This window comes from Seriola lalandi, unplaced genomic scaffold (genome assembly GCF_002814215.2).
Source record: "Seriola lalandi dorsalis isolate HSWRI2012SDOR001 ecotype SW California unplaced genomic scaffold, Sedor1 jcf7180002054954, whole genome shotgun sequence".
Taxonomy (NCBI): domain Eukaryota; kingdom Metazoa; phylum Chordata; class Actinopteri; order Carangiformes; family Carangidae; genus Seriola; species Seriola lalandi.
Window position 1 is genome coordinate 2,229,648 of NW_019525505.1, and position 24,390 is coordinate 2,254,037.

Below are 24,390 nucleotides of genomic sequence, written 5' to 3' on the forward strand. Positions count from 1 at the left end.
TGTTTTTGATCTCTATTCAAGTCTCAAAACATATAAACATAAATACCCTGATGTTGAACATCTGTATACTGTATTATGTTTTATTATTTTACACCGGCTACAGGAAGAGCCGGAGCCATGTTGTTTTCAGGTTGTCTGTCCCTCCATCCCATTCTCATGGACACGATATCTCAGTAAGGCCTTGATGGAAATTTGACACAAAGTTTCACCAGGACTCAAGGAGGAACTGATGGGATTTTGAGGGTCAAAGGTCAAGGTCACAGTTACCTCACAAAACACGTTTTTGGCCATAATTCATTCACTAATTCTGACACAATTAAACTCAAATGTCCAAAAGGATAAAATGATGACATTTTATATCCAAAAGGTCAAAGGTCAACTTCACTGTGACATCATATGTGACATATTATATATGTCACTTGACTGGTTGGTGGAGGGATACAACCAAAAGATAATTGTAGTTTTGTTTTTCTTTAAATTATTTATTATTCTTTTTTTATATTATTATTTTATTCATTGTTTTTCTTGAATAATTTCTGTCTTAACTCCCTTCCTCCTTTTATATTTGTCAAAGCACCTTCAGTTGCATCCTGTGTATGAAAAGTGCTATACAAATAAAGTTTTATTATACATTTAGTTCGAGAACAGCAACACAGAGGCCGCACATAACAAAATGTATAATTTATTTTATCAAAACTGAAAAAGAAAAAAATTCACAGTGAATGATGGATCACTCCTCTGCATAAATGAGGCCTGACAGGACGTGGCTACGATCACTACATTCCAGGTCTACATTCTAGTAACTCTGAAAAGAGCATTTACCCCAAAATATCACTTCACCTGTGTGACTATATTTAATAAACAAGCGGAAAAAACAAAAATGAGGATTGTTAAAGGATAAAACAAAAAAAGTTCCATCACCATCCTAGCGCTTTGTTACATGAGGACCGGTCAGAGAACTCAGTCTGAATCATGAATGTGACGCACACTGGCCACAGAAAAAAAGGTTCATTATTAAATTCTGGAGATCTGAAGTGCAACACTGCATATAACAACAAATAGAAAAATGGAAACAAACTTTATTCTAAATATTGCAGGGACGTCAAAATTTCAACTTTAATGGTTTAAATGTATCTGAATAACCGGTGAAAATTAAACATATGAACAAGCAAAACTGAAAAATAAAGATTAGTTGTAGGAAAGTGAATCATAGTGTGACAGAATAAAGCTGGGTTTCGTTCTTTAAAAATTTCCTTCACATTTTTACCTTTAAAGTCATTTCTCTTTACGGATCCTTTGTTTGGGTTTGGTGGTGAATGGATGTAGTTGTCTGGGCCGGGCGGAGCTCATCAGTGTCACAGAGAGACTCATCTGAGATGCATTAAAAGAGATACTTGACTTGTTTTACTTTGAGATGAGTCACTTTCAGGATGAGCCTTGGCAGTATTCTGTATTTTCCTTCCTGTCAACAAACCTCTGAGCTCACTGTTCCTACTGCAGACATACATCTTTAAATATTAGTCACAAATACAGTTTTATTTTTCAAAAAGAAAAAAAAAAAAAAACCTAAAACTGTTTTTTTTTTTTTTTACAAAAATGACTCAAAACTATTTTCAGTGGCGGATTAATCCACATTTGGTGCTCTAGTGAGTATTTGGGGGCACTAGAACGATGTATGTGGATCGGTGGATCAGTGAAATTACCGCTGTGTGTTTTCATGGTAGTAAAGGACCAGTGCAACATTGGGGCTCATGGATGTGCTTTTAAAGGGTTTTGGACTCTGTGGCTCAGAGGAATAAAATTTAACAGGGTTTGGAAACAGAGTTGAGTCAATTCATCAATAGTTTTTTTGTGAGATTTGTTGAAAGGAAGTAGAATATAAAATATTGGCCTCATCCTTCAAACATTCAAACCAACAGCTCAGCCACATGTCTGAATGAAGAAAGCAACCTTGATTATTTTAAACCTAAAAGTAGCAACATGTTTGAAGGGGAAACATGATTAAAAAATGTCACTGTTCTCCATTATCACTGCTGCAGTCCACACAGTACAAGCCGCCACATATCCCGCTCACTCAAAACATCATAAATATCAACAGCAAATAAAACAATGTCATCTCAAAATTCCTCTTAAACAGACGCCGCCTCCCTCTCCTCCATGGAAAAAATACCATTGAAATATAAAAATGTAAACAAACCGGCAGTGAGCTGTTGCAGCCCCCACCAGTCGAGTGTCTGTGAAAACAAACCCCCCCCCTCGTCTGGGTCAAATGTCCGACTGCACAGTTCATGTTTTCAGGCACTGGTTTCTTACCTAAAGCACACTGACTAAAGTTCAGGGTTCAAGTCAAGGGACAGTGATCTTAGCTCTGTGTTCAGAGCAGAAGATAAAAAACAAAAACTAATTTCAATGCTGCCACCAACTGGTACCCGAGAGGTGTTAGTAGTGGTGCACTGAAAGGCGGGAAACACGAGTTTGACTGTATGTATCATCCAAAAGATTCAGATGACGTCTCTGCTGCCAAGACAGCCGAGGTCGACACCAGCTGATGTTTCACACAGAAAATGAAAACTGTATTCTCTGGTGCACACGCCACCACCAGCAGCAGCAGCAGCAGCGGCGCCACCAGCAGCAGCATCAGCAGAAGAAGAAGAAGAAGAGGCCGTTTTCCAGAACTTTGGTTCTTCCCAAAAAACACGTCCTGTTCACGTTCGCGTTCCTGTGAATGTTAGATCTAAATTATTTTATTTATCATCATTTATAAAAACATATTTCTTGGCTTTTGTTTGGTAATCAACTGACATGAGATACTGGATTCAGAATTCTCCCCGTCTTCCACAGATTTCAGTGGCTGTTGTGCATTTTGTAAAAAAAACTTGTTTCTCGTTCCACCTCATTTTTAAATCAGCACTTTCACTTTCCCTCCTCTTACGCGCCAACAGACGAGGACGGAAAACGTCGGAAAAAAAGGCCGATTCAGGAAGTCAGTACCAACATACAGGTGAGCAGTGGAAGATTCCCGCAGTGGGAGGTCAGAGGTGAAAGGTCAGTCTGAGTCTGACAAGACGATGATCTCATCCGGGTCGCACTGGGTCGCCACGTTGACCTGGGAACCCAAACAGTGGCACAGTTAGGAAACGTGCACCCAACAAATGACAATTTATCACCAATTATATTGAATATTAAACAGATGGAAACTGGAAGAAAAATCTGATTCAATGTTTACGAGGATAATGTTGATGATTTTAATGATTTGAGGGAGTCAGGAGCAGCATCAGCTGGCTAGCATTTAAATCCTCTGAAGAGCTAGAGCTGTAACTCTAAGATCAACTCGTAGCAGGAGACAGTTTGTTTTCCTCCTCTTTGCAGATTTTTTTTTAACCAAAAGATATACAGTAAATTTTGACTGACATTGATATAATATGAAAATGTACCTGAGGAAAATCACAATGAATAATATAGTTTATGTGCATTGTAAAATTAAGAGTGAGCTAGGGATGCCGATTGATCTGCCGCCGATCATTATTGGTGGATTTTCATTAACAATACGTGATAGGCAGATCAGCATTAATGCTGCTAGCCAACGATCATCTTAAAACTGATCACCTGTTAGTTAATACTATGGTGTCTGCGGCTGAGAGAAGCGCTGTGCGCTGGGGACTGTAGTCCCGCCTCCCACCTTGTTCACTGAGCCGGCGTGCGACGGGCCGCTAAACAAAACAACATGTCAGCTGTGTGGAACTTTTACAAAGTGCGTGAGACTGATACAGCATCTGAAATGCATGACAAAGATGATCGGTATCGGCCGATCTCACTCACTGATGATCTGTATCAGCGGGAAAAAATGTGATCGTGGCATCCTTAGACCGAACACTACTGAGCCTCTGTCACGCTCACAGATTTTCTATATAACTTGATACTTAATGTATCTTTCTTTACAAAGTAGATAATAAACCTGCATCATAATCTGTGATATCCACGACTCAAAGTTACTCTATTAGGTTTTTTATGAATGACAAATTGAGTGTTTTTACATGGACATGAGAATCCCAGTCTTGACAAACCCATTCAAGCTAGTTGAAGCACTCAGGACACTGTAGCCTGTACACATCTTATCCATGTTCCTGACGACGACCTGCACAGTCACAATCCCCTTTCCTACAGAGATCCCACTGTATAGAGGAGCCATCATTATTCCGCCTTCGCTTATTTACACTGAAACAAACTATCCGACCTTCTGCCGCCTCAGTGTGTGATTTTAAACAACATGCCAGTGTTGTGGAATCAGAGTCTTGACGTGTAACACAACAGGTTTGGCGGCCGTCTTTTTACACAGACGTTGATTCAGCTCTGCGACGTCCTGCGCTGCCATGTTTATACCTTTTAGACCAGTATTTACCCAGTATACAGGGATATACCTTGTTTTTCTTGGGAGGCGGCGTTGACTGCGAGCTGCTGACCAGGTCCTGGGTGGGAGTGTCTGCTCGGCTGGGCTCGGCCTGATGTGGAGAATTGCAGCTGAAAACGCCCATGTCCAGAGGGATCTCTACCTCACTGAGGAGAGGAGCAGCAGGAGCAGGGATGGGGAGTTTATTGTGAAGCAAACATGAGTGTGTTTGGTAGTTCACCGATGGAATAAATCTGAAGTTAAAATTTGCCATCTTCATTTAATTATCTGATCTTCTAATACAAGACTAGGCTAAATCTTGAATTTATTCAAACTACATCTGAGAAAGTTTGAGTTCATCCTGTTTAAAAGACAAACAGGTTTATTTCCTCCCATCAGGAAACCAGATCTGTGCTTTTTGATTCTGCAACAGCTGCATCAAATTCTTGTTTCCTGATTTCCTCCATTCTACAGCATCATATCCAGGTTAATGTTGTAATATATTAGTCACATCTTAACAGCTCCTACAATATAAAAATCCCTAATACTCATAAGCTCCTGTTTAATGTTTCTTGTTGTGTCAAACATTTGAAACTCATAGATAGACTCACTTATAGATATATAATCTGACGGATTAGACTGAACGAAGCTTTACAGTACCTGTCCTGGGTGATTGCATGCTTCATATTTTGGGAGTTCTCTGATGTTTTCTCCTCCCTCTTCCTCTTGCGGCTCCTCGTAGCTTTGGGGCTCGGCGGTGGCGACGTGCCAGTGGTGGTCTGAGTGTCACATTTTTTTAAGATCACTGCTGGTGGCAGGGGTAACGACACCCCATTGGTTGAGGCTGGGGAGACGTCTCCAGGGTCCTTGGTGGTGCTTACCAGCACCAATGAAACATGATTGGACGAATCCACAGGCTCCTCTGACCCTGCAAGGTCACCATTAGACAACGGCCTGTTGTCATCAGTCTGCATGGGCTCCGATTGGCTGGGGCTGTCTCTCGGGGAGGGGATGTCCGACAGAGAGATTTGGGACTTGCTGTCATCAGAAAGAGGACTGAGTCCACTTGTGACTGGCTCTTCTTCCTCATCTTTAACGCTTCCCAACATCTCGTCTGTCTGATCCTCCTTGTTGGCGCCATCCACCATTTGCTCCGCCTCGTTACCGTTCTCTTCCCCGTTCTCATCATCGTCTACAGAAAAAGGAAAATTAAAGCGATGAAGTCATGTCTCGCTGCGTCTGATCAGTCATTGAACATCAACCTTTAAAGGGACTTTAAATGGATGCACTCTACTGGGTAAAACACGTCCAGCTGGTAATCATCTACAGCCCTGCGTCTTCAGTTTTAAACATCAGCACCTGACTGTGACCGACTGGGCTCTTTGTTCATCTTTATAAAAATATGTGGGATGTTACTTTTTTTCCCTCCCCAACACTGTGAAATACTACTCTGATTAATTACTGTGAACATTACATGAGATAAATCAACGACCTGCTGAGCCGCGTCAGACAGATCCTGAATGATCATCGTCGTTACTACGGTTTCAGCGGCTGCCTCTCTCGTTAAATGAGTGGCCTCTGCTGTGTGATGTAACAGCTCTCCAGTACACAAACACCATCTTTATTGTTACTTCACGTGGATGTTTGAGCTTCACAGTCCAACATTACGTCCGCACAGAGTTTGACACATGAAGACTCTTCACATTCGTCTGCTGAGGGCGGGAAGTGTTCTCTGTGCTTTCAAACTTGTTGAACATGTGAATGAGAAAAGTTTTATTGTGAATTCAGCTGCATCAAAAATACTGAATGTGTGAGCGCAGAGAGGAGGAGAGAAGCAAACATAAAACCAACTGACACCAGGCAGGATGTTAATACGACGCGATGATGTCACAATGTCTCATTACTGTATTACATCATTGAGCGACTTTTCTGGCAGGTTCCGTTCAAAGACGTTTACAGCAGCCCCACAACAGTTTTCAACAGTGACATCACTTTATCACCAACTGTGCGTGGTTTCAGTCATATACTCGGGTTTTACCTAGTCTTGTTTAGCAGTGGCAGGAAAACCAGCGTCGGAGTTTTCATTAAAACTTTTGAATTTTCAAAATAAGAAAAAAAAAAAACAGTGTGAATTAACATCTGTGCTCTGACCTGGTCCACCCTGCTGCGTGCTGGCCTGGATCTCCTCCTCTATGTCTGGATCTGATGATTCATCTTCTTCTTCATCGTCATCCTCCTCCTCCTCCTCCTCTTCCGCCTCAATTTCTTCTTCGTCCTCTGCCACTCCATTCACCTCTTTCGTTCTTTCTTCCTTTTCAGATTTGTTGCCCTGAAAACAAGATGTGTGAGCGTCAGTCAGGACCAGATGACGGGTAGAGGGGAGGGAGGAAAAAAAAAAAAAAAAAAAAAGAAATTTATTGTTGGTCCCATAAATTAAAAGTAATACCAGACAACACAAAGTTATGCAACGTTTCAATTTCCCGTTTTCGAGGATGGACCTGAATGCCTCAAAGCTTTTTTTTTGGTTTATATTACTATTACTATTGTTACATATGCATTACTACTCATTACCATGCATTCTAAATAGCCAATAAAATATGAGATAATCATCCAGGTTTTTAATTATCCATCAACATGAATTATTAGTTTTTCTCAGACAAGAACTTTTATTCCTCGTCAATGAAGCAGCACTAGTATTCAGGACAGTCCTACTGTTCTCCCACCCCGTCAGTAGTGACTTTGTTGCTGCTGCTCATAGAAAGGCACTAGTGTTTTATGCCTGATCATTTTCCCCCATTCCCAGATGCCGTCATACCTCTTTCTTCTTGCCGTCTTTCTCCAGTCGTTTGCTCCTCTCCTGCTCCTCTGTGTCCTCTTGTTTCACAGCGTACTTGGTGATGACCTCCTCCAGGCGGGTTAGAGCCACTTCTCTGTTCGTTCGCAGCTTCCTCTGCAGTGAGGGGTCTGACAGAGCTGGGTCTTGTGCTTTACAGGGTGATGGTGGAAAGAGGAGAGAGACAAGAACAAGTGTGTCAACAGTGCTGGGAATGAAGGGATCGAGGGCGACGAGAGAAAGAAAGTCGGCAGAATGAAAAACAAAAGACTTCCCATGTACCAGTGGTGCCTGTAGTAGGCTTTCAGCAAGTAACATCACTACATTTTAGAGTGGAACAGATACATGCTACGTAACTTTTGAGCCTTCTAAATAGAGCCCGACTGATATTAGATTTTTGGCAGATGCTGATTTTAGGGAGTAAAAAAAATTCCGACATCGATATATCAGCCAATATATACATATATATGCATATACACATTTAACTTGAATGAAAACAAAGGATCAAATATTCATGAAATTGCTGCCTATATAACTTGACTTGACCCGAGCAGTTCCACTGCATTACTGCTTCTTAATAAAAGTATTCATATCAGCGCACATCGGAGAATATATGCGCTGCTACTGATACATCTGTGATAGGTCAATTTAGGCCGATAAAATCGGTCGGGCTCTACACTGTGCACAAAGCCTCACCAGGTCTGTAGTTGTCGGTGAGATGCGAACCAAAGTTGTACACGAGGTCCAGGTGACGTCTATTCTGGATGCAGCTCCCGGTCTCTCTGAAGGCGTCCTGGGCCATCTGCCTCAGCTGCTTTCTGCTCAAGCACAGGTTGTGGCGTTCGTTGGCGCGCAGCACCTGCTGGAGGATGTCTTGGTAATCCGGAGGGTTCCTCTGTGCCTCGGGACTGTTTATGAAACGCTCGATCTGATATGAGAGGGGAGAAAAAAAAAGTACTATCAAGTGTAACCACAGTCCATCCTCCAACTCTGACATGTGATGCACACATACTGAGCATCTTTGGTTTGTTTTGTCCTGTAACTGTAACTCTGCAGAATGTTTTTTTGTTTTTGTTTTAGAGAAATAAACTACTACCACTGATTGTACTAGGACATCCCAGTCCTCCATCACTGGGCATCTGCTGATGCTGAGTCAGATCCAACACTTATATATTGGATTTTTGGGTATCTTATATTTACTTAAATGTAGCTGACACTGAAATAACAGCTGTTGACTGCTGAGTTTGGCACACCTTGTTTTTCACTTGAAAATTTTACACTTAAGATTCAATGTGTCAGATGGTCAGGTGTTATTTCTTATTTTCTGGAGAGTCCGCCCATGTAAAAATCAATACTCTGATGAGCTCAAAATATGCGAGCTGGTCAGAGATTATTACTAATGTATACGATTAAATAACACAGTTTCTTGTTTTCCAGGACGCTTAAAAATCTGTTTAAACCAACAAAACGCCAGCTCACCCTTCTGTTGATCTCAGGATACCGAGTGCTTTTGTAGGGGATCCTCTGCTCAATGACTCGGCCCGTCAGTGTGCCGCAGTCCTTCAGCTCACACAGCTTTTCATAAATTTTAATCATCTGGAAGAGAAGAAAGGGCGAGAGCAAAGTCCGACTAGCTGTCACATCACCTATTTTTTTTTTTTTTTCATTTTTTACAGCTCTAATTTGTAACCGAAGCGCCGTTCATCCAACGCCGCCTCAAACCCCCGTCTGACCTTGCGTTTGAGCTTGTGCTCCTGGATGTATAAAGAGTCCTCAGCTCCCAGGTCGTCTAAACTCAGCTCAGTCTGCTGCAGGCGGCAGATCTCATCGTTGTACACCTTCAGGAGGTTCTCCAGGTACGCTATCTGAGAGGAATGGAGAACAGACTGAGACTTCTGATCACAGGTTTGAGTTGTCTGTGTTTATTTCCACTGGTCGTATCTCGAGGATGAAAGGAAAACGAAGGGAGCAGAAAAAACACTTGTGTTTCAGTGTGTATGGAGACATGAAACACATTCTCTTTGGTCAGTTTTCATAAGACAATTAGTTGTGATTGATTGATTGATTGATGGATTCTAGGCAACAACTTCTGCACACACAGGTTTAGCTCAGGTCTGCAGCATGGGAACCTACAGTAGTGTCACACCTGTGACTTCAGAGGGAGAAGGATCTCCTGCAGATGTTGATGCTGACGATAACACAGTAGCGAGGTACTAAATATCATGACAGTATTTAAAGAAAAAACAAAAACACATTAAAATCTAATTAGAAAGCCTTAAGGTGGCCTTTAAAATCCAAGATGCTTAGAAAAACATAATCACATCCAATTAACTGCAAGGTGAAATGAATTTAGAAATCATTTAACCTTTAACTGTATTCACTAAATCAGCTTTATTAATGGTTATTTATTGATTGCCTTAATTAATGGTTATTTATCTTCTTTTACCATTCATATTTTTTTCCTCTTTTGCTCTACAATGTGATTTTATTCTCTGTTCTTTATTTATGAAAAATATTTAATTGAAGCAACTTCTGAAAAGTGCCATAAAAACATCACTTCTAATTATCATAATCAGCAGCTGACAAGCTGACAGGGTCATTAACAACAAAAAATACCAGTCACACCTCCGGGTGTTTATGACTAACCTGTTTCCTGGACGCCCTCTTTGCAATTCTCTCCGCTTCTTGTTGCTCCTCCTTATTGTCCTCCTGCAGCCCTGAGGTGGAAGGTTGCTCATCTCCAGCAGCCGGTTTCCCCCCGTCCTCCGCCTCATCCGTCTTACCTTTAGTCTTGTCTTTACTTTTGAGCACAACAGAGGTAGATTGGAGATTATTTGATGATGAGGTAGAAGGTCCAGATTCAACCTTGGTGAGGATCTGCCTCTTCTTGGCAGTATGCTGCCTGAGTACCGTGCACAGCTCATTGATGTACACAAATGTTTTCGAGCGGTTGGCCTGAGCGCGAGTCAGACATCGTCCCAGGGTGTTCCTGAACTCCACGGATGACAGGTAGTCGGGGGAGGCCTTGGCATGTTTTGCTTGTAGGAAGGTCAAGACCTCAGGGCAGTCCTGCGTGACAGCCGAGCAGTGCTCCACAAACTGGAGGGAAGCAGAAAAGAAATCAAGAAGGGTGAGAAGACGAGATGACACGAGGAAGGACAAAGGCAGGGGGAGGCAAAAAAATATATCAATAAATAAATAATAATAATAACGGCACATACAGGAACAGCACATTGTGATTTAGGTTTTTCCAGTTCACACCCTGTTTCAATCTATTGTTAACATAATTACAACTCTCTGGTATTGTGACTTTGTCAATAGTTAAGACGGTTGTTTGCACATCATCAAAAACTTCAGCGTGTCAGATGCTGGGTACAATCATCCAATAGCGCAATAAAAAGTAGTATTAGCAGTATTAGCACGCTGGAATAGCCTTCATTTTATAAAATGTCACTAATGTAACCAGGGTGAGAAATTACCACAGCTACCAATGTATTCATTTAAGCAAGTAACCAACTATCATTTGGAGATCCTAAGTGATGTAGATGGTTTGTAGAAAAGTAATGTAAGATGGTGAATACTGGAAAAGACGAGGAACTTTGGCCAATGAAAAAGAAAAAGAAAACAGTCCTTTTGTGCCTCTTAAAGTAAGCGTACCTCAGTGAACAACCTCTCATTCTCTGCCTGGAGAACATGGGTTTGCTTCTTCGCTGAGGCAAAGGGTGACTGGGTAATGTGGGTGGGGGCCGGCTGCGGCAATTTGAGTGAGGACACATTTTTGGCTTGATGCTCAGAGGACGAGGTGGAGGCAGCGCAGGAGGGTTGATCGATCTCCTCGTCGTCATCATCAAGGACTATGATCTTATCCGCCATCGAGGCGGGAGCCACCGCCATACAAAGTATAGGTTGTTTCTGCTTTTCGGAAAATACAAACAGTGAGAATACATCAGAAAGCATCAGACAGCTGCAACCATGAGATCAGGCAAACAATATGAACGCTCTAGTGACCCAGTGGAAACATATGATGACAAACTGTGGTGGGAGTAATAACAACTTTGATTACCCCAAGCTGGGTTATGGACACTGACATCAAAATTCCCTTTTCAGCACTGAAATGTGAATGAAATTAACAGAGCTGCAGCGATTACTTAATTAATCAATCAGTCCAGATTAACCAACAATTATTGATGATAACCAAATAATTGTTTTAGTCATTCTTTAACAACAAAAGGAACAAATGTTTTGATTTCAGCTCTTGAAATGTGAATACTTGATGTTTGTATTTGTCACATATGATGGTAAACTATCATTGGACAAAGCAGTTAGTTGCAGCCCTAAGAATTAAATACTTTTCTGTCACGCTGATCAGATCTTGTAGTAGTGTTGAACTCTGAAGGATAGGGCTGGGTATGGTTTTTAATTTTTCATCACTAATCCCGATACATGTTTCTACTTATGTCAAGATAATAAGTTTATTTGATACTTTACTTTGACGAATACCAAACAGAGCCTGTTACTCATTTCACACATTCAGTGTTTATGTGTTACAGAAATCATCAGTAGTATAGAGTATAAACAGAAACAGCAATCATTTGACATAAACGTAACAGTAATTTTTATAACGTATTTATCATTTTCATGTTTTTTCAAGCAACAATGTCCAAGCTTTTCAAAATAGAAGATTTATGGATACTCTTTGTCTCATATGATAGTTAACTGAATATTTGGGGGGAGGTGAACTGATGCTCTGACAAAACAAGCAGTTTAAAGACACTAGCTACTCTGGGAACCTGTACCTGGCATTTTCACTTTTCTACTTCATGTTAAAGACCAATTGTTTGTAGAGAAAGTGGAACATCAGAGTGCCCTCCTGTATCTGGGTCCCATTCCCCTAACAAACACCCCGACACTAACGAAGAGGAACTCGGCCACGAGGAATTCAGCCATGATGCTCTAACATTGTTGCTTCAATCAAGGCCGAGCAAATGAGCTTTCTAACATCAGAATGATGTTGTGTATATCATGAGAAGCGAAACCAACAGGAGCGTCTGCCTGCAAGTGAAACTAAACAGTGGGGTGATCGAGCTCGATGACAGTACGTAACAGAACAGACGGAAATTCAAGCAAAAACAGTCGTTAAGAAAGAATTGTTTCCAAGGCCACGAGTCGTGACATACTCACACATACCCACCTGTTGTTTAAGAGCAGTTTAACTTGACAACAAAGGAGGATGAAGCTCCGCTACAATGCATCGTTAAAATACTGTGTTAAGAGCTAACATTAGCATTAGGCAGCTAGTTAGCGCTGGGACTTTGCTAAGTAAGAAAATAACGAAACAGTAGAAAAGTTCGCATGCTGTTTTTTAATTACGTAACTAATTGATTAGACTAACAAATCCGAGATACTCTTAAAAGAGTTCTAAATCCCGCGGACTTTCTGTTTACCAAAACAATGCTCATCAACTTGGCTATGCTGTCGACTCGGGATCGTAAATGTACCCGCTAAAGTCGTATCAACAACAATGCCTCTGATTGGTTGATAGTCAGTAATGTTGACAGCCATTGGATGACTTGATCCGGTTGAGAACCACTGATACACGTATGATGCGTTCAATTTAACGGTAAATTCGTAAACTTCTGAGTGCATCCCTCCGAGTTATCATGATCATCATGAGATCAAAAACCAATTATCAACCTTTCCAAATTAAAATGTCTAAAATGACTAGACCTATGTTATATATATTTTTGAGCTATCTACTTACATTACAACCCAAATGGGAAATGCACACATTGTAACTAGTCGACCATGTAGCCTACTGCTTAAACTTTGTTAATCCCACAACTGGGAAATTCATATACCACAGCAGAAAAATAAACATCTATAGAATAAACATCTATGGAAATATACAACAAAAATATACCAAATATACACTAATAAATACAATATACACAATACACACGATATGTACATGAAAAAGTGCAAGTTTGCACATGGTCAGGAGGAGTAGGAGTTATGGATATACAAGAGGAATCACCTTTTTCAGTCAGGAGGCAAAACACTATGATTTTTCATTGTCAGGTCTCTTGGGGGACTGCAAGAAAGATATATGGTGACCTTATTACATCTATAAACGAAATAGAAATGAATGTAGCATTTTATTTTATTTTATTTTATTTTATTTTAATCTCCTGATCCACACTCCATCCCCGGTGTGTTTATATGGAGACGACACCTCTGTGGATAATTCAGCTGCTGGTAAAAACCTCCTGAATGTCTGGTTCATAAGTTATTGAAGAAACAAAGGTAAGCAGTCTTAATTTCCAGCTACTCAAGACATCATCTGTCTACCGAAAAGCGTCGGCGAATCTTTTTTTTTTTTTTTTAAAGTAATTTTTATCTTTTATTCAGATTGTTACCGTGACAGAGACAGGAAAGTGAGTGTCATGGGTCTGGATCATTTTTATTCTGAGTCGGAGTTTGTCATTTCTGACCTTCCGATGTGTCATAAATGCAGCATTAGATATTGTTTTTTAAAGATCGATTTGATATTATTAAAGGGTTACACGAAACCTAAAAATTAGATTTACCTGAACGATTATTGATCGAATTTACATGCTGAATTCAGGACATAAACAAATTAATTATAAATATAATTGGAAAGACATGTAGAAAACTATTGTTGCGTTTGCAGTTAATGGCATGAATCTCAAATAAAACAAATTTGTTGTTGTCTCACAATCCGACAAATTTACATAGTTTACATGTGTTTATTATATAAAATATGAATATTTGATTATTTCATGACCGTACTATTTCATAGTAGTATATATCATTAAAATAAGATGTCAATTAAACAGTATAATCATAAAATATATCATAATTCATTATGTATGTACATACAATCCTGTCTATTCAGTGTGATATATTCTCATTTCAGGTTAATACCACTGACTGTATATAAAAAGATAAATACTCAAAAACAAAACTGCAGGCTCACCATGTCGTTTTATTCTGAAAAGGACAACGGAAGTCACCTTATCTCATTAATGCTAGTTTAAGTTTGACCTGTTTTGATAATCAGACACGATTATCACGACCTCTCAAACTTTGCAGTGTGATCTTTTTGATTTAGAAACATGTCATTCCAGCTGATACCACAGCCATTACAGTTTGTTATAATTCTTCCATATACATTAATATAAGACACCTTCCCCCCACTATCCTGTCAAAATGTACAAGAGACAGTTTCAGGTTACTTTTACACAATGTGGCACACCAGCGTGTTTGAGAAGAGACTCGTTTACAAGAAAGAAGAAACTGAAGGCAGAATGATTTAAGAACTATTTTTATTGTGTCCACAATGGAGACTTCAATTATCAATTTTAAATATTTTAAAATTTCAACATAAATTTTGAATTTTCTCTTGAATTATGAAGTAGAATTATGTGCTCTGTTTTATTTTTGATTTAGCCCAGGGTGTCACCTCAGTTCACAAATGGATAGAGCATCATTCCTACTATAGCCTGCACAACACACACACACACACACACACACACACACAAATAAAAATAAAATAAAATTAAGCAACATATGATGCCAAAACCGCCACAATGCACAAATAAAATTTACATATACATACATTATGGGTCACGTATTTACAAAAACAGGATTCAGTTTGCAAGTTTGGAAAGTTTAGTAAAACATTGATTGTGACACACACACACACACACACACACACACACACAGCTCTGCTCTTTCAGTGGTGATATCTTTGGATCGTGAGCACAGGGAGCATAATCTCGGTCTTCTCCAGTGTTTGTGTAAAAGCACAGTATACAAACAGTGGGAGGCCAATACATTACGTCAATACATCACTTTACAGAAGAAGAAGAAAAATCTCCCTGCAACCTAATTCCTGCCTATTATTACTAGCTGAGCAAGATAGTGAAAACAACAGTTCAAACAGAAATGAATGAGTGTGAGCTCAAGCAGGCGTCCCACCGAATCTTAAAAAAAAAAACCTCTGAAAGTAAATGCTGACAGAGATTTATCACAAAGACAGACGTAAGTGATGTCATCAACAGGAGGACAGTCCTGAAACCTTCATGTAGGAGATGAGAACAGACAGGTTCGGTGGCTCAGCATCACACCTCCTCATCAGATGACTTCGTTCTTCTTTACTTCTCTTTCTGTAAGAGGAGACGTGCAGATGGACTATTTATGTAAATTCAGATTCAGATTTATAAATGTTGTAATATTATTAGTATTTGAAAAAGTTACCTTATCCTGTTTATCAGCCTCATCGGAGCCTAAAAACAGTCAAAGAAACAAAGATTAAAAGTTAGACACAAACATTTATACAGTATCGTCATATCTTTAAACAGTATAAAAAACACTATTTCATTTTCTTAATATTGTAACAAGCCTATTTGCAGCTTGAAATAATTGAATGGGTGCAGATAATTAACAAAAACATGAAAAATGATTAATAGTGTCAGTATACAGAGAACTTTTCTGGTTAGTTGTTGCTTTATTATTTGATACCTGAGCTGATAAATGTCCAGGAGACAAACTTGATGAGACCGTAGAGCACTAGTGCCACACCGACCATTGCCATCGAGTCCTCAATGGAGGGAGTACTGAACCCTGGAGAGGAAAAATACAGAATTCAACTCTTAGCAGATTCCTTATTTATCTGATGTGAATCTTTGTTTTCAATCTTGACTAAAATAATTTATTTAACCATCAACATTCAAACTTTACAGAACTGTCACCACTTTTACATCAACACAAAAACCCATGTCTCAAACTAACAAACCAAACCACATTACCGATGACACTGAGGGCGGTGCTGGCCCGTCGCGTGCCTCCAGGGTGGACAGCCACACAGGTGAGCTCTCCTCCTCTGCCCAGGTCCATTTTAGAGGTGTCGAGCTCTAGCCGGGAGCTCTGGCTGTAGGTGCCATCCCAGGCCTGCCTGTGGCCCGTTACGCTGCCGGCTCCCAGGGCCCTGGACTTCCCGTCCGCGCCTTTAAACTCCCAGCTCAGCTCCAGGGAGAGGGGGGCAAAGCCGGACGCCTCACACTGGACGGTCAGGGTCTGTCCGGGAACAGCGAGGGGCAGAGGGGAGGGGTGGATGGAGAGGGATGGAGGTTCTGGGTAGAAAGAGGAAAGAGTGGAACGTTAATTTATGTTACTCAAAACCTTTTCATCTTACTGCTCATTTTCTAACGGTCATTGAAAGCAGAGACTGTACGATGGCCCAGCCAGGTTCATCACTTTTTAGTGTCCCCTGGAAACACTTCTTTCCTCTGTGTTGTAATTTTTTTATTGCAGCTCATCTGTTGTCAAACTGATGAAGATGTTTTCTGAATTTGCAGTGCGTTTGTGTCTTTGCATGTGTTTTCTTAAGCTGCAGTGCATTGAGGTCTCAGTGTCACCGTCAACATGGACAGAGGATGAGGATTGGTGGATGTAAGCGTATTTCCTCTGTCCGACATCGTCTCCACACTGAAGTCATTTGTCAAAAATGCTTCAAAAACTAAGATTCTTTTTTCCCCTCACCTACAATCTCAAGCTCCAGCACCACCTGAGCCAGGAGGTAGGGCAGATACACTGTGCAAATGTACGTCCCGGAGTGACGCACTTTAGCCTCCTGCAGGATCAGGGATGCATTTCCTTTCTCATGCAAACCCTCGATGTCCAGCGTGGCCCCTTCCTCCTGCGTGTCAGCCAGGCGGTCTGTCTTGCCATCGTAAGCCAGAACAAGTCGTCCGTTGCCTCTGAACTGGTAACGCCACTCGACGGCGAAACCCAACCCGGACAGAGGCGAAGAAGGGTCGACCCAGAAGCCACAGTCCAGCAGCACCGGCTTCCTGAGTCTGGCCTGCACCGAGACCGTTTTACTGGTCACACTCAGGATCACTGAGGAGACAGACAGTGAGGAGAGAGAGAGAGAGAGAGAGAGAGAGAGAGAGTCAAACTACAGCGTACGACTGAGGTGAGATGAACTCTTTCAGTGTTTTGTAATCATTACCATTGTGCTCTTTGGTTGCTGTGGGAGCACGCATGATATTCGAAATGCCCCGCTCTTTGTTGATCCCATGTAGCGCAGCTGAAAACCAATCAGCTTGTAGGTATACGGGGCTGAAGGCGGAGTCTGTGAGGGGAGCAACCCATTTGAGGTCGGAGGGCTGCGGCAGGAAGGGGTTGATCTCACACTGGGGCTTTTGGATGGAGCCTCTGGGAGGGCTGAGAGAGTGGTGGCAGAGAGTGGCAGCTGGGTCTGAGGACAGAGGACATCCATACATTGTCATGGCGTAGGTTCACACGCAGTTCACAGATGCACGTTTTGTTTATATGCAATTTGACATGAGAATTGTCGCTTGATCTAAAGGTGGAGATGATGGAGAGATAAATGTCGAATGTTCTTTACAAGAAAACCACTAAAAACAGATGTGCAGCTATGTTCATAACAATAATTTCACTGAACAACAGCACTTATATATCTGTCTTTCTGTCTGTCTGTCTGTCTGTCTGTCTGTCTGTCTGTTTGTTTATTTAGATCCCATTAGCTTTTGCATTGCAGCAGCTATTCTTCCTGGGGTCTACACAGGTTTGATGTTGACAACACAACCATAGATATTCACAGTGTTTACCACAACACAATAATACATATAACACAATAATAATAATAATAATAATAATAATAATAATAATAATAATAATAATACACATAATAACAAGTGACTCAACAAACACAAAGAAAATAAAACAGCCCAGACTGAATCTGTCATTATCAAACAGGTAATTATCATTCTACAAAAAAGCCCATGACACTATACACAAAATTATACGTCTTAGGTAATGCTCTTTAGTGCTTAAAAAACAAACAAACAAAAAAAAAAACATACATAGTATTTCTTTCTTTCTTTCTTTCTTCAATATGATTTGGGAGTGAATTACATTCCTGCATTGCTGGATTGATGTGGTTTTAGATTTTGGTAAAGTAAAACAACCTCCAGTAGCCTTGTTGAATAAGTGTGTAGACTTTTACTAAAGGATAATTTTTCATAAAGAATGCATGGAGTCCTTGTTGTTATGATGTTCCCGTAGGAGACCATCAATTATTACAGCATCTATCCAGTCATTCATGCAACATTTGTTCTCAACCCACAAGAAAGAGCAACATGTGCTGCTTGATTCTGAACGTGTTGTAATTTTACCTAATGAAGTATTAGACCAAACAGCTGAGCAATAATCTCAGTGAGACAAAACCAAAGCTTGAATTACTTGTTTTATAGTTGTAGGTATAGAGTCGTATAAGTATATAAGTAAGACTGCTGCCACATTTACTGTAGATACACACAGTTAAAAGCACAGAGCGTGAACACACGCACCTGCATTCATGCAAAAATATATGTCAGACATACATAAAGCACAATACACAATCACACACACATACATGCAGATGAACATGCAGATGCACATCCTGTTCAGTCATTCTGAACTAACCTATAATGAAGTAGACTCTGTCAGGGCTGATGTCGGATGGAGCCCGCTGGGACTCTGAGCTGTGGCTGTTGGCGTCTGTGCTGATGTGAAGCAGGGATTTCTCCTGGGTTGTAGCTGCAGTTAAACCTCCTCCTCGCCCGGCCTTCTCCTGCACAAACCAGCACTCCAACACCGGGCAGCTGCTGCTGCTGCTGCTGCTGCTGCTGCTGCTGCTGCTTCTGATGCTGCTGCTGCTGCTGCTGCTGCTGCTGCAGGCTTTAGACAAAGGATTTAACAAGAAACTGACAATTACTAAAATAAACTGCGAAACATGAGTAAAATAATCAGATTACACTGTAATTATAATATGTATATTATATTCAATAGCTGCTTTTATTCTGTGGTGGCATTTCCTCAATATTTACCAATGAATCAGAATTTTGCAAAATCTTTAACAATGAACTTACTCTAGTTTTTGAATGAGGCATGCTGCAGTAGTTAAAGTAATAGGAAATACAAAATATAGAGGTAAATTATAATTACACTTGAGTGTAACATGCTGCATAAAGCCTTGTAGGAACATATTGAACTCTGGCAGTTAAAAGTAAAAGTAAAAGCCTGATTCTTGTGGCTTTTTCTCTCAATCGTTTCCACCCCTTCGGGTTCATGCTTTCACTTTAATCGCCTGCTTTTTTCATCGTGTGAATGTTTGAACTTCGAAGATGTCTGATAAAATAGATAGTAGGGTGTATGTTCTAGGAAATTAAGCCTATTTTATTTAGCCAATTTATTTTCTCTATATGTTATTTACACCCACGTTTATTACAGGACTGCCATACACTGAGCGCTGGGTTTGATACCTGTTCCGGCCACAAGGGGGCGACGTGGATTACTGCGCTGAACGCTTCACACCAAACTCCATTCAGAAATTCACCCACATTTAAAAGCTTGAAAATTAATCTTACATTAACCTAAGGATTTAATCAACACATTTAACCACCTGGCCATGTCTTACGCTAAATTCGGCATATGTGTGATTCACAAAGACTCACATATTACTATATTTTAATGGCCTGAAACTTGGAGTACGGCTCGAGTTGTTTTGCACACTTTCATCCCAAAGTATTGTACACAGCTGTTCTGCTATACTTCAATTATGCCGAAAAAACGTATGACTCTTCTGTATATGCAAAACATCTTATTTAATATTCTCCAAATATGCTGCAACCAACTATATGCAAATTAACATTAGATAGGCCAATTTTTAATGTTGACTTTGGATCAGGTTTCGATTACATATTACAAGGAGGATATAGCGTTACACACACTGTTGACTTATGCATAAAAGTTGTTTTTCTTCTGTTTCGTGTAATTTAACAGAGCAGCAAAGCGGACATGTCGACAGGTTAGCCTACCTTGGATGAAGCAGGTAACAGCGACCAGGGACAGTTTATAAATAGTAGAAATGTTCGTCATGGTTTTCTGTCTCTCTGTGTCAGAAACTACTCTCTGCTGTTAACACACCGACTAAAGTGAGTTCAGATGGTGGTTTTCCCTGCAAATCCAGGTTCATTTTAGTTTCACTTTCACATACGTCGAATCTTTCAAGTTAGCCAGAAAAAAATACAACTTCCGGTAATAATTTCAAAAATAAAACAGCAGTAATCAACTTGTAACGATTTCAAAGGGAAAGTTATAAAAAGTTATGGGGGTGAAATTGACAGGAAACTAAAACAGACAAACACTTTACTAGAACTTGAAAGCAAAAAAAAAAAAAGGGAAAAAATCCAAACTGCACACTGATGGTTTCCCAGCTCTACAGTAGATGGCGCCCTCTGACAAGCAATAATCACCCAGGACTTGGTCCGGACATGTTTACGTATCCTTCCTTTGCTTCCTTGGTCTGTTCCTCTGCAAAGAAATATCCTGCAGCTCAGTTGTTTTTATTTTTCATCATAGCTCCGGTTGGTTAGAGTGTGTGCATGCCTGGTTTATTGAAAGTACGACTCATTTCATTCAGAAAAGGGAGATTATACTGAGAAACAAGTGAACATATGAGGCTGCAAGCCTTCAGGAAGAGTATCCAGCCTGAGGTCAGACGAGGACAAGAGAAACAGAAACAACAAGGTCTTGAACAACCCCCCAAAATACCCACACATAAAACTTTAAAGCTTTTGGTTTTATCTTGGTGAGATAAGTTACCATCACTCCAACCAAAAGACACATTCTTTCATTGTTGTAAACTAAATACAACACATGAAGTTCACAATCCTCATGTTTAGTTCATCCATTGTTGGGTAACTCGATTTTATTTTGATATGCAAATTTAGTTTTTATGATAAGTTTTTATTGGGTTATTTTCCTTTTACATGATGCAGTTTCTTAATTGTACAAACTTTATTTTTGCTATTCCAGTCGAACGTGACTCAAGTTTTGCTAATGTTCATCTTTGATCATGTTTGTGCATAAAGTATTTTCCTGGTCACAGGAGGAATGTGGCAAAACAAGGAGGACAACAAGCTTCAGATGAGACAACCACCGTGACCCGCTCTTTCTTCCTGGACTGAGCGCCAAAATTTACAGAGTCATGCCAGGCCTCTGTGTCATGTAGAGAGGAACAGAACCTAACAGACTCATCACGTGACTTCCCAGAAAGAGGGATGTGCTGCTTCTGCCTGGTGGTGGAGCTCTAACACTGTTGCTGCTGAAAACATGTCTCTGTCCATAGTTGCAGATCACACCAGGTTTGTTGCTCCTCCTCATGCCAGGAACAGGAGGCTCGACAGAGAGACGGAGGAGAGGAGTTCATTGAAGTTGTAATGTGGGAAGGTTCAGAGACTCATGCCTGTCTGCCTGTTCAAGATATTTAAAGTATGTCGCCACCGTGAGAGTTTAATTTGTGTTTAAAAACAAATGTTAGAACCAAATCAACAGACTATTAAGACTCATAACATGGTGTATCTTCCTCTCTAAATGCCCATTGGATAGAATAATAAAATCTGCATATTAGTAATCACCTATCCACAGTCAGTTTGTTTTGCAGTGACTGCCGGGTCAGAGAGAGAGAGAGAGAGAGAGAGAGAGAGAGAGGGTTTTTGTGTGTCTGCCATTTCATAGCAACAAAGGAAGTCATAAAATGGCAGCACGCTATGAATGACAGCACGTATTTGTGTGGGTGTGATACTGCGTGCATCTTAGTTTAGAAACTTAACCACGCAGCTTTGTTGTAAAGAAATCCTCTCCACGGTCGGAGCTCTGTTCAGTTACTGTCGTTATTCTCATTAGCAGACAAAGACTTCCTCACACCAGACAAGCAGGAGAACATGATGCAGCGTTGAAATTCAGACATCAGGAGCTTCACTGACAAACTGACAGATTGAACAACCCAATAACAGTGGGGATGCTTTAAAATCAGACAGAGACAAAACCAGTTGGAGGAAAAGAAAAATAGGATTTTAGAAGAACATGTGCCATCAGACATTTGCACTCCTGCAGTACACTCCTAATTTTAACATCCTCGATTCCTTCTTTTGACTTTGCTTTTTAGTGTAAATAACAAACTATAGAACTACTGATGTTCTCTGTCAAACATAGGCTGACATGTATTATTACATTATTTATCAGCGTATAAGTTCAAGTTTAGGTTTTCTTGAGTAAATAAACCCAGAGTTAGTCTGCAGTTTAAATTTTGATTTTACATTTTTCACAAAAGTTGCTCTGTGTTTTTATAGCCTATGTTTTCATGGTTTTGTCCAGTTATGTTTTGCGTTTATTATTTCTTCATTTCCTCCATCAGTCAATGAGGTGGGAGCAGCTCCAGTCACTAATCTGTTTTAGAATAACTTCTTTAATCTGGTGTTTAATATACAATTTGGGTGATGTTGGTGGTGTTTTGGACGCTGATGATGTTGGACACTGATGATGTTGGACACTGATGATGTTGGACACTGATGATGTTGGACACTGATGATGTTGGGTGGCTGTGGCTCAGGTGGTAGAGCGGGTTGTCCACTGATCTGGGTCGGCGGTTTGAACCCTGGCTCCTGTTCTGTCAAAACACTGAACCCCAAGTTGCTCCTGATGGCATGTCTGCTGCCGTTGGTGTGTGAGTGAGTTTGTGTGTGTGAATGTGACTTGTAGTGTAAAGTGTTTTGAGTGGTTAGAAAGAATAGAAAAGTGCGATATAAATGGAGTCCTTTTGATCTTTACTTACCAATCAGTGAAGAAGGGTCAAAAGTGGGTCCTCCTCCTGGATCAACTCCAGCGTCTCTCCTGAACGCTTCCCAGGACTGCGACTGTAATTAAACACGTTTACTCATACTGTTTTTACACATAATTTTGACTTGAGTATTTTTATTTTATGCCTCATTCTGCTTCTAATCAACTACATTTCATAAGGAAACATACTTTTTTACTGCACTTAGTTACTTGTTAATTTTGAGGCTAAGATTTTACATTTCAAAACACACGATAAGCTTATAAAATGCAATATTGTTAAAGCACATCAAACCAGTGGGTCTGGACCTATCTGGTCTGTGACACCTGAAAAACAAAGCATCTCGTTTGGGCCCGTGTTTCAGATGCTGTAAGCTGTTGTTAGCCGTCTCTAAACCTCTAGATGTTTTCATGTAAATAACTGTTGAAGGTTCAGAGCGACACAATTATCCAATATTTTACAAAACTGCAAACTATGATGAAATAGATAAACCCACTACACATCAAACAGCAACAATGCATCAGTATTCATTTTATAATGTCATATGTTAAAATATATATATACACATATATACATACATACATATATTAGATATATTTGTATATCAGTCACAGGGGCCGTAGTGAGCTCTACTTCTACCACTGTTGACAACTTGATTGATCAATTCTTTCAATTTCATTTCCTCAGTTCTTCAGACTTGAGAACTCTACACGAGTGTTCAGACTAGATTGCAATACTGAACATACGCAGCTTCGTCCTGTCAACTTTACTGTTTGGATTGCTTGGTGCATTTTCTTATTGTCAGGAAAGTTATATTCATCTGTAAAGAACTTCTAAACTGTAAACATGTCTAGTTCATGTAGTTGATGTGACAAGTTCATATTGGAATAAGTTTCTATTGTAAGTTCAGCTGGAGATTTTCAAATCAAGGCTTAAAACTCTCTGTGCTTCCTCAGATCCACTGGTTAGAGAAATGCACAACTGTACAACTTCCCTACCTCTAAAAAGCTGTATTCGTCATTTGTGTGTGTGTGTGTGTGTGTTGTTGTGTCTGTTTGACACACACACACACACACTGTTTGTTTTCAGTTTGTCTCTTTTGTTTTTATTCATATTTCTGTCAGTTGTTCAATGTGTCTCTATTTGTGTGTAATGTTTTTATTCGACCTGTAGTGTGTAGAAACTCACAATATGTTACACTATTAAAAACTGAAGTTGCTATGAAGTAAAAACAGTGATACAGCTGTGTTTAGAAAAACTACAATAATGTGCTTAAGTCGTATTGAGACCAGGGATTATTATGATTATTGTTTGTTTCCTGTTCGTCTCCTGTTATTGGTTTATATGATTCTTCTGCCAGGTAAGTTTCGTTTCCACTAACAACCTATTTTCTATATTTCGCCCAGTTACACGTGACGCACAACTAGAGTTGAATTCCTAATGGTCAGATTAAGCTGCTGC

General features: G+C 40.1%; 2 protein-coding genes across 6 annotated transcripts; both read right to left on the reverse strand.

The window, feature by feature from the left end:
• Positions 1 to 666: 666 nt before the first annotated feature.
• On the reverse strand, positions 667 to 12,714 carry daxx (death-domain associated protein). 4 transcript variants are annotated; one of them, XR_015436349.1, is made up of 12 exons: positions 12,412 to 12,714; positions 10,878 to 11,132; positions 9,867 to 10,319; positions 8,954 to 9,085; positions 8,700 to 8,816; positions 7,917 to 8,148; positions 7,203 to 7,372; positions 6,539 to 6,716; positions 5,048 to 5,579; positions 4,419 to 4,554; positions 2,803 to 3,106; positions 667 to 2,719 (listed from the first exon to the last, which is right to left on the reverse strand). XR_015436349.1 is itself a non-coding variant. In XM_087170631.1 (12 exons), the coding sequence occupies exons 2-11, from the start codon at positions 11,112 to 11,114 to the stop codon at positions 3,047 to 3,049; spliced, it is 2,247 nt and encodes a 748-aa protein (XP_087026757.1). In that variant the 5' UTR covers positions 11,115 to 11,132; positions 12,412 to 12,714; the 3' UTR covers positions 667 to 2,719; positions 3,000 to 3,046. The 4 variants fall into 4 exon arrangements, 3 of the variants coding, with proteins under 3 accessions (XP_087026757.1, XP_023250645.1, XP_023250646.1); XM_087170631.1 differs by having other exon boundaries at positions 3,000 to 3,106; XM_023394877.2 differs by having other exon boundaries at positions 667 to 3,106.
• Positions 12,715 to 14,549: 1,835 nt separating this feature from the next.
• Positions 14,550 to 20,317, reverse strand: tapbp.1 (TAP binding protein (tapasin), tandem duplicate 1). 2 transcript variants are annotated; one of them, XM_087170633.1, is made up of 9 exons: positions 20,129 to 20,317; positions 18,957 to 18,989; positions 18,735 to 18,926; positions 17,257 to 17,505; positions 16,785 to 17,144; positions 16,052 to 16,375; positions 15,765 to 15,866; positions 15,501 to 15,529; positions 14,550 to 15,409 (listed from the first exon to the last, which is right to left on the reverse strand). In XM_087170633.1, exons 1-9 carry the CDS (start codon positions 20,187 to 20,189, stop codon positions 15,398 to 15,400), a joined length of 1,362 nt encoding a protein of 453 aa, XP_087026759.1. In that variant the 5' UTR covers positions 20,190 to 20,317; the 3' UTR covers positions 14,550 to 15,397. The 2 variants fall into 2 exon arrangements, with proteins under 2 accessions (XP_087026759.1, XP_087026758.1); XM_087170632.1 differs by having other exon boundaries at positions 18,735 to 18,989.
• Positions 20,318 to 24,390: the final 4,073 nt, after the last annotated feature.

What these genes read in the sequence shown, in the direction of transcription:
- daxx (XM_087170631.1), bottom strand. Translation starts at nt 11,114, where the DNA reads ATGGCGGTGGCTCCCGCCTCGATGGCGGATAAGATCATAGTCCTTGAT. An exon ending in AGAGGGCGTCCAGGAAACAG is followed by an intron (nt 9,086 to 9,866) that starts GTTAGTCATAAA and finishes CATTCCTCTCAG; the next exon opens with ATAGCGTACCTGGAGAACCT. An exon ending in CACGCAGCAGGGTGGACCAG is followed by an intron (nt 5,580 to 6,538) that starts GTCAGAGCACAG and finishes CTTTTTCTGTAG; the next exon opens with ACGATGATGAGAACGGGGAA.
- tapbp.1 (XM_087170632.1), bottom strand. Translation starts at nt 20,189, where the DNA reads ATGACGAACATTTCTACTATTTATAAACTGTCCCTGGTCGCTGTTACC. An exon ending in TGTTACCTGCTTCATCCAAG is followed by an intron (nt 18,990 to 20,128) that starts GTAGGCTAACCT and finishes CTTTGTCTAAAG; the next exon opens with CCTGCAGCAGCAGCAGCAGC. An exon ending in CACCGCCCTCAGTGTCATCG is followed by an intron (nt 15,867 to 16,051) that starts GTAATGTGGTTT and finishes TTTCCTCTCCAG; the next exon opens with GGTTCAGTACTCCCTCCATT.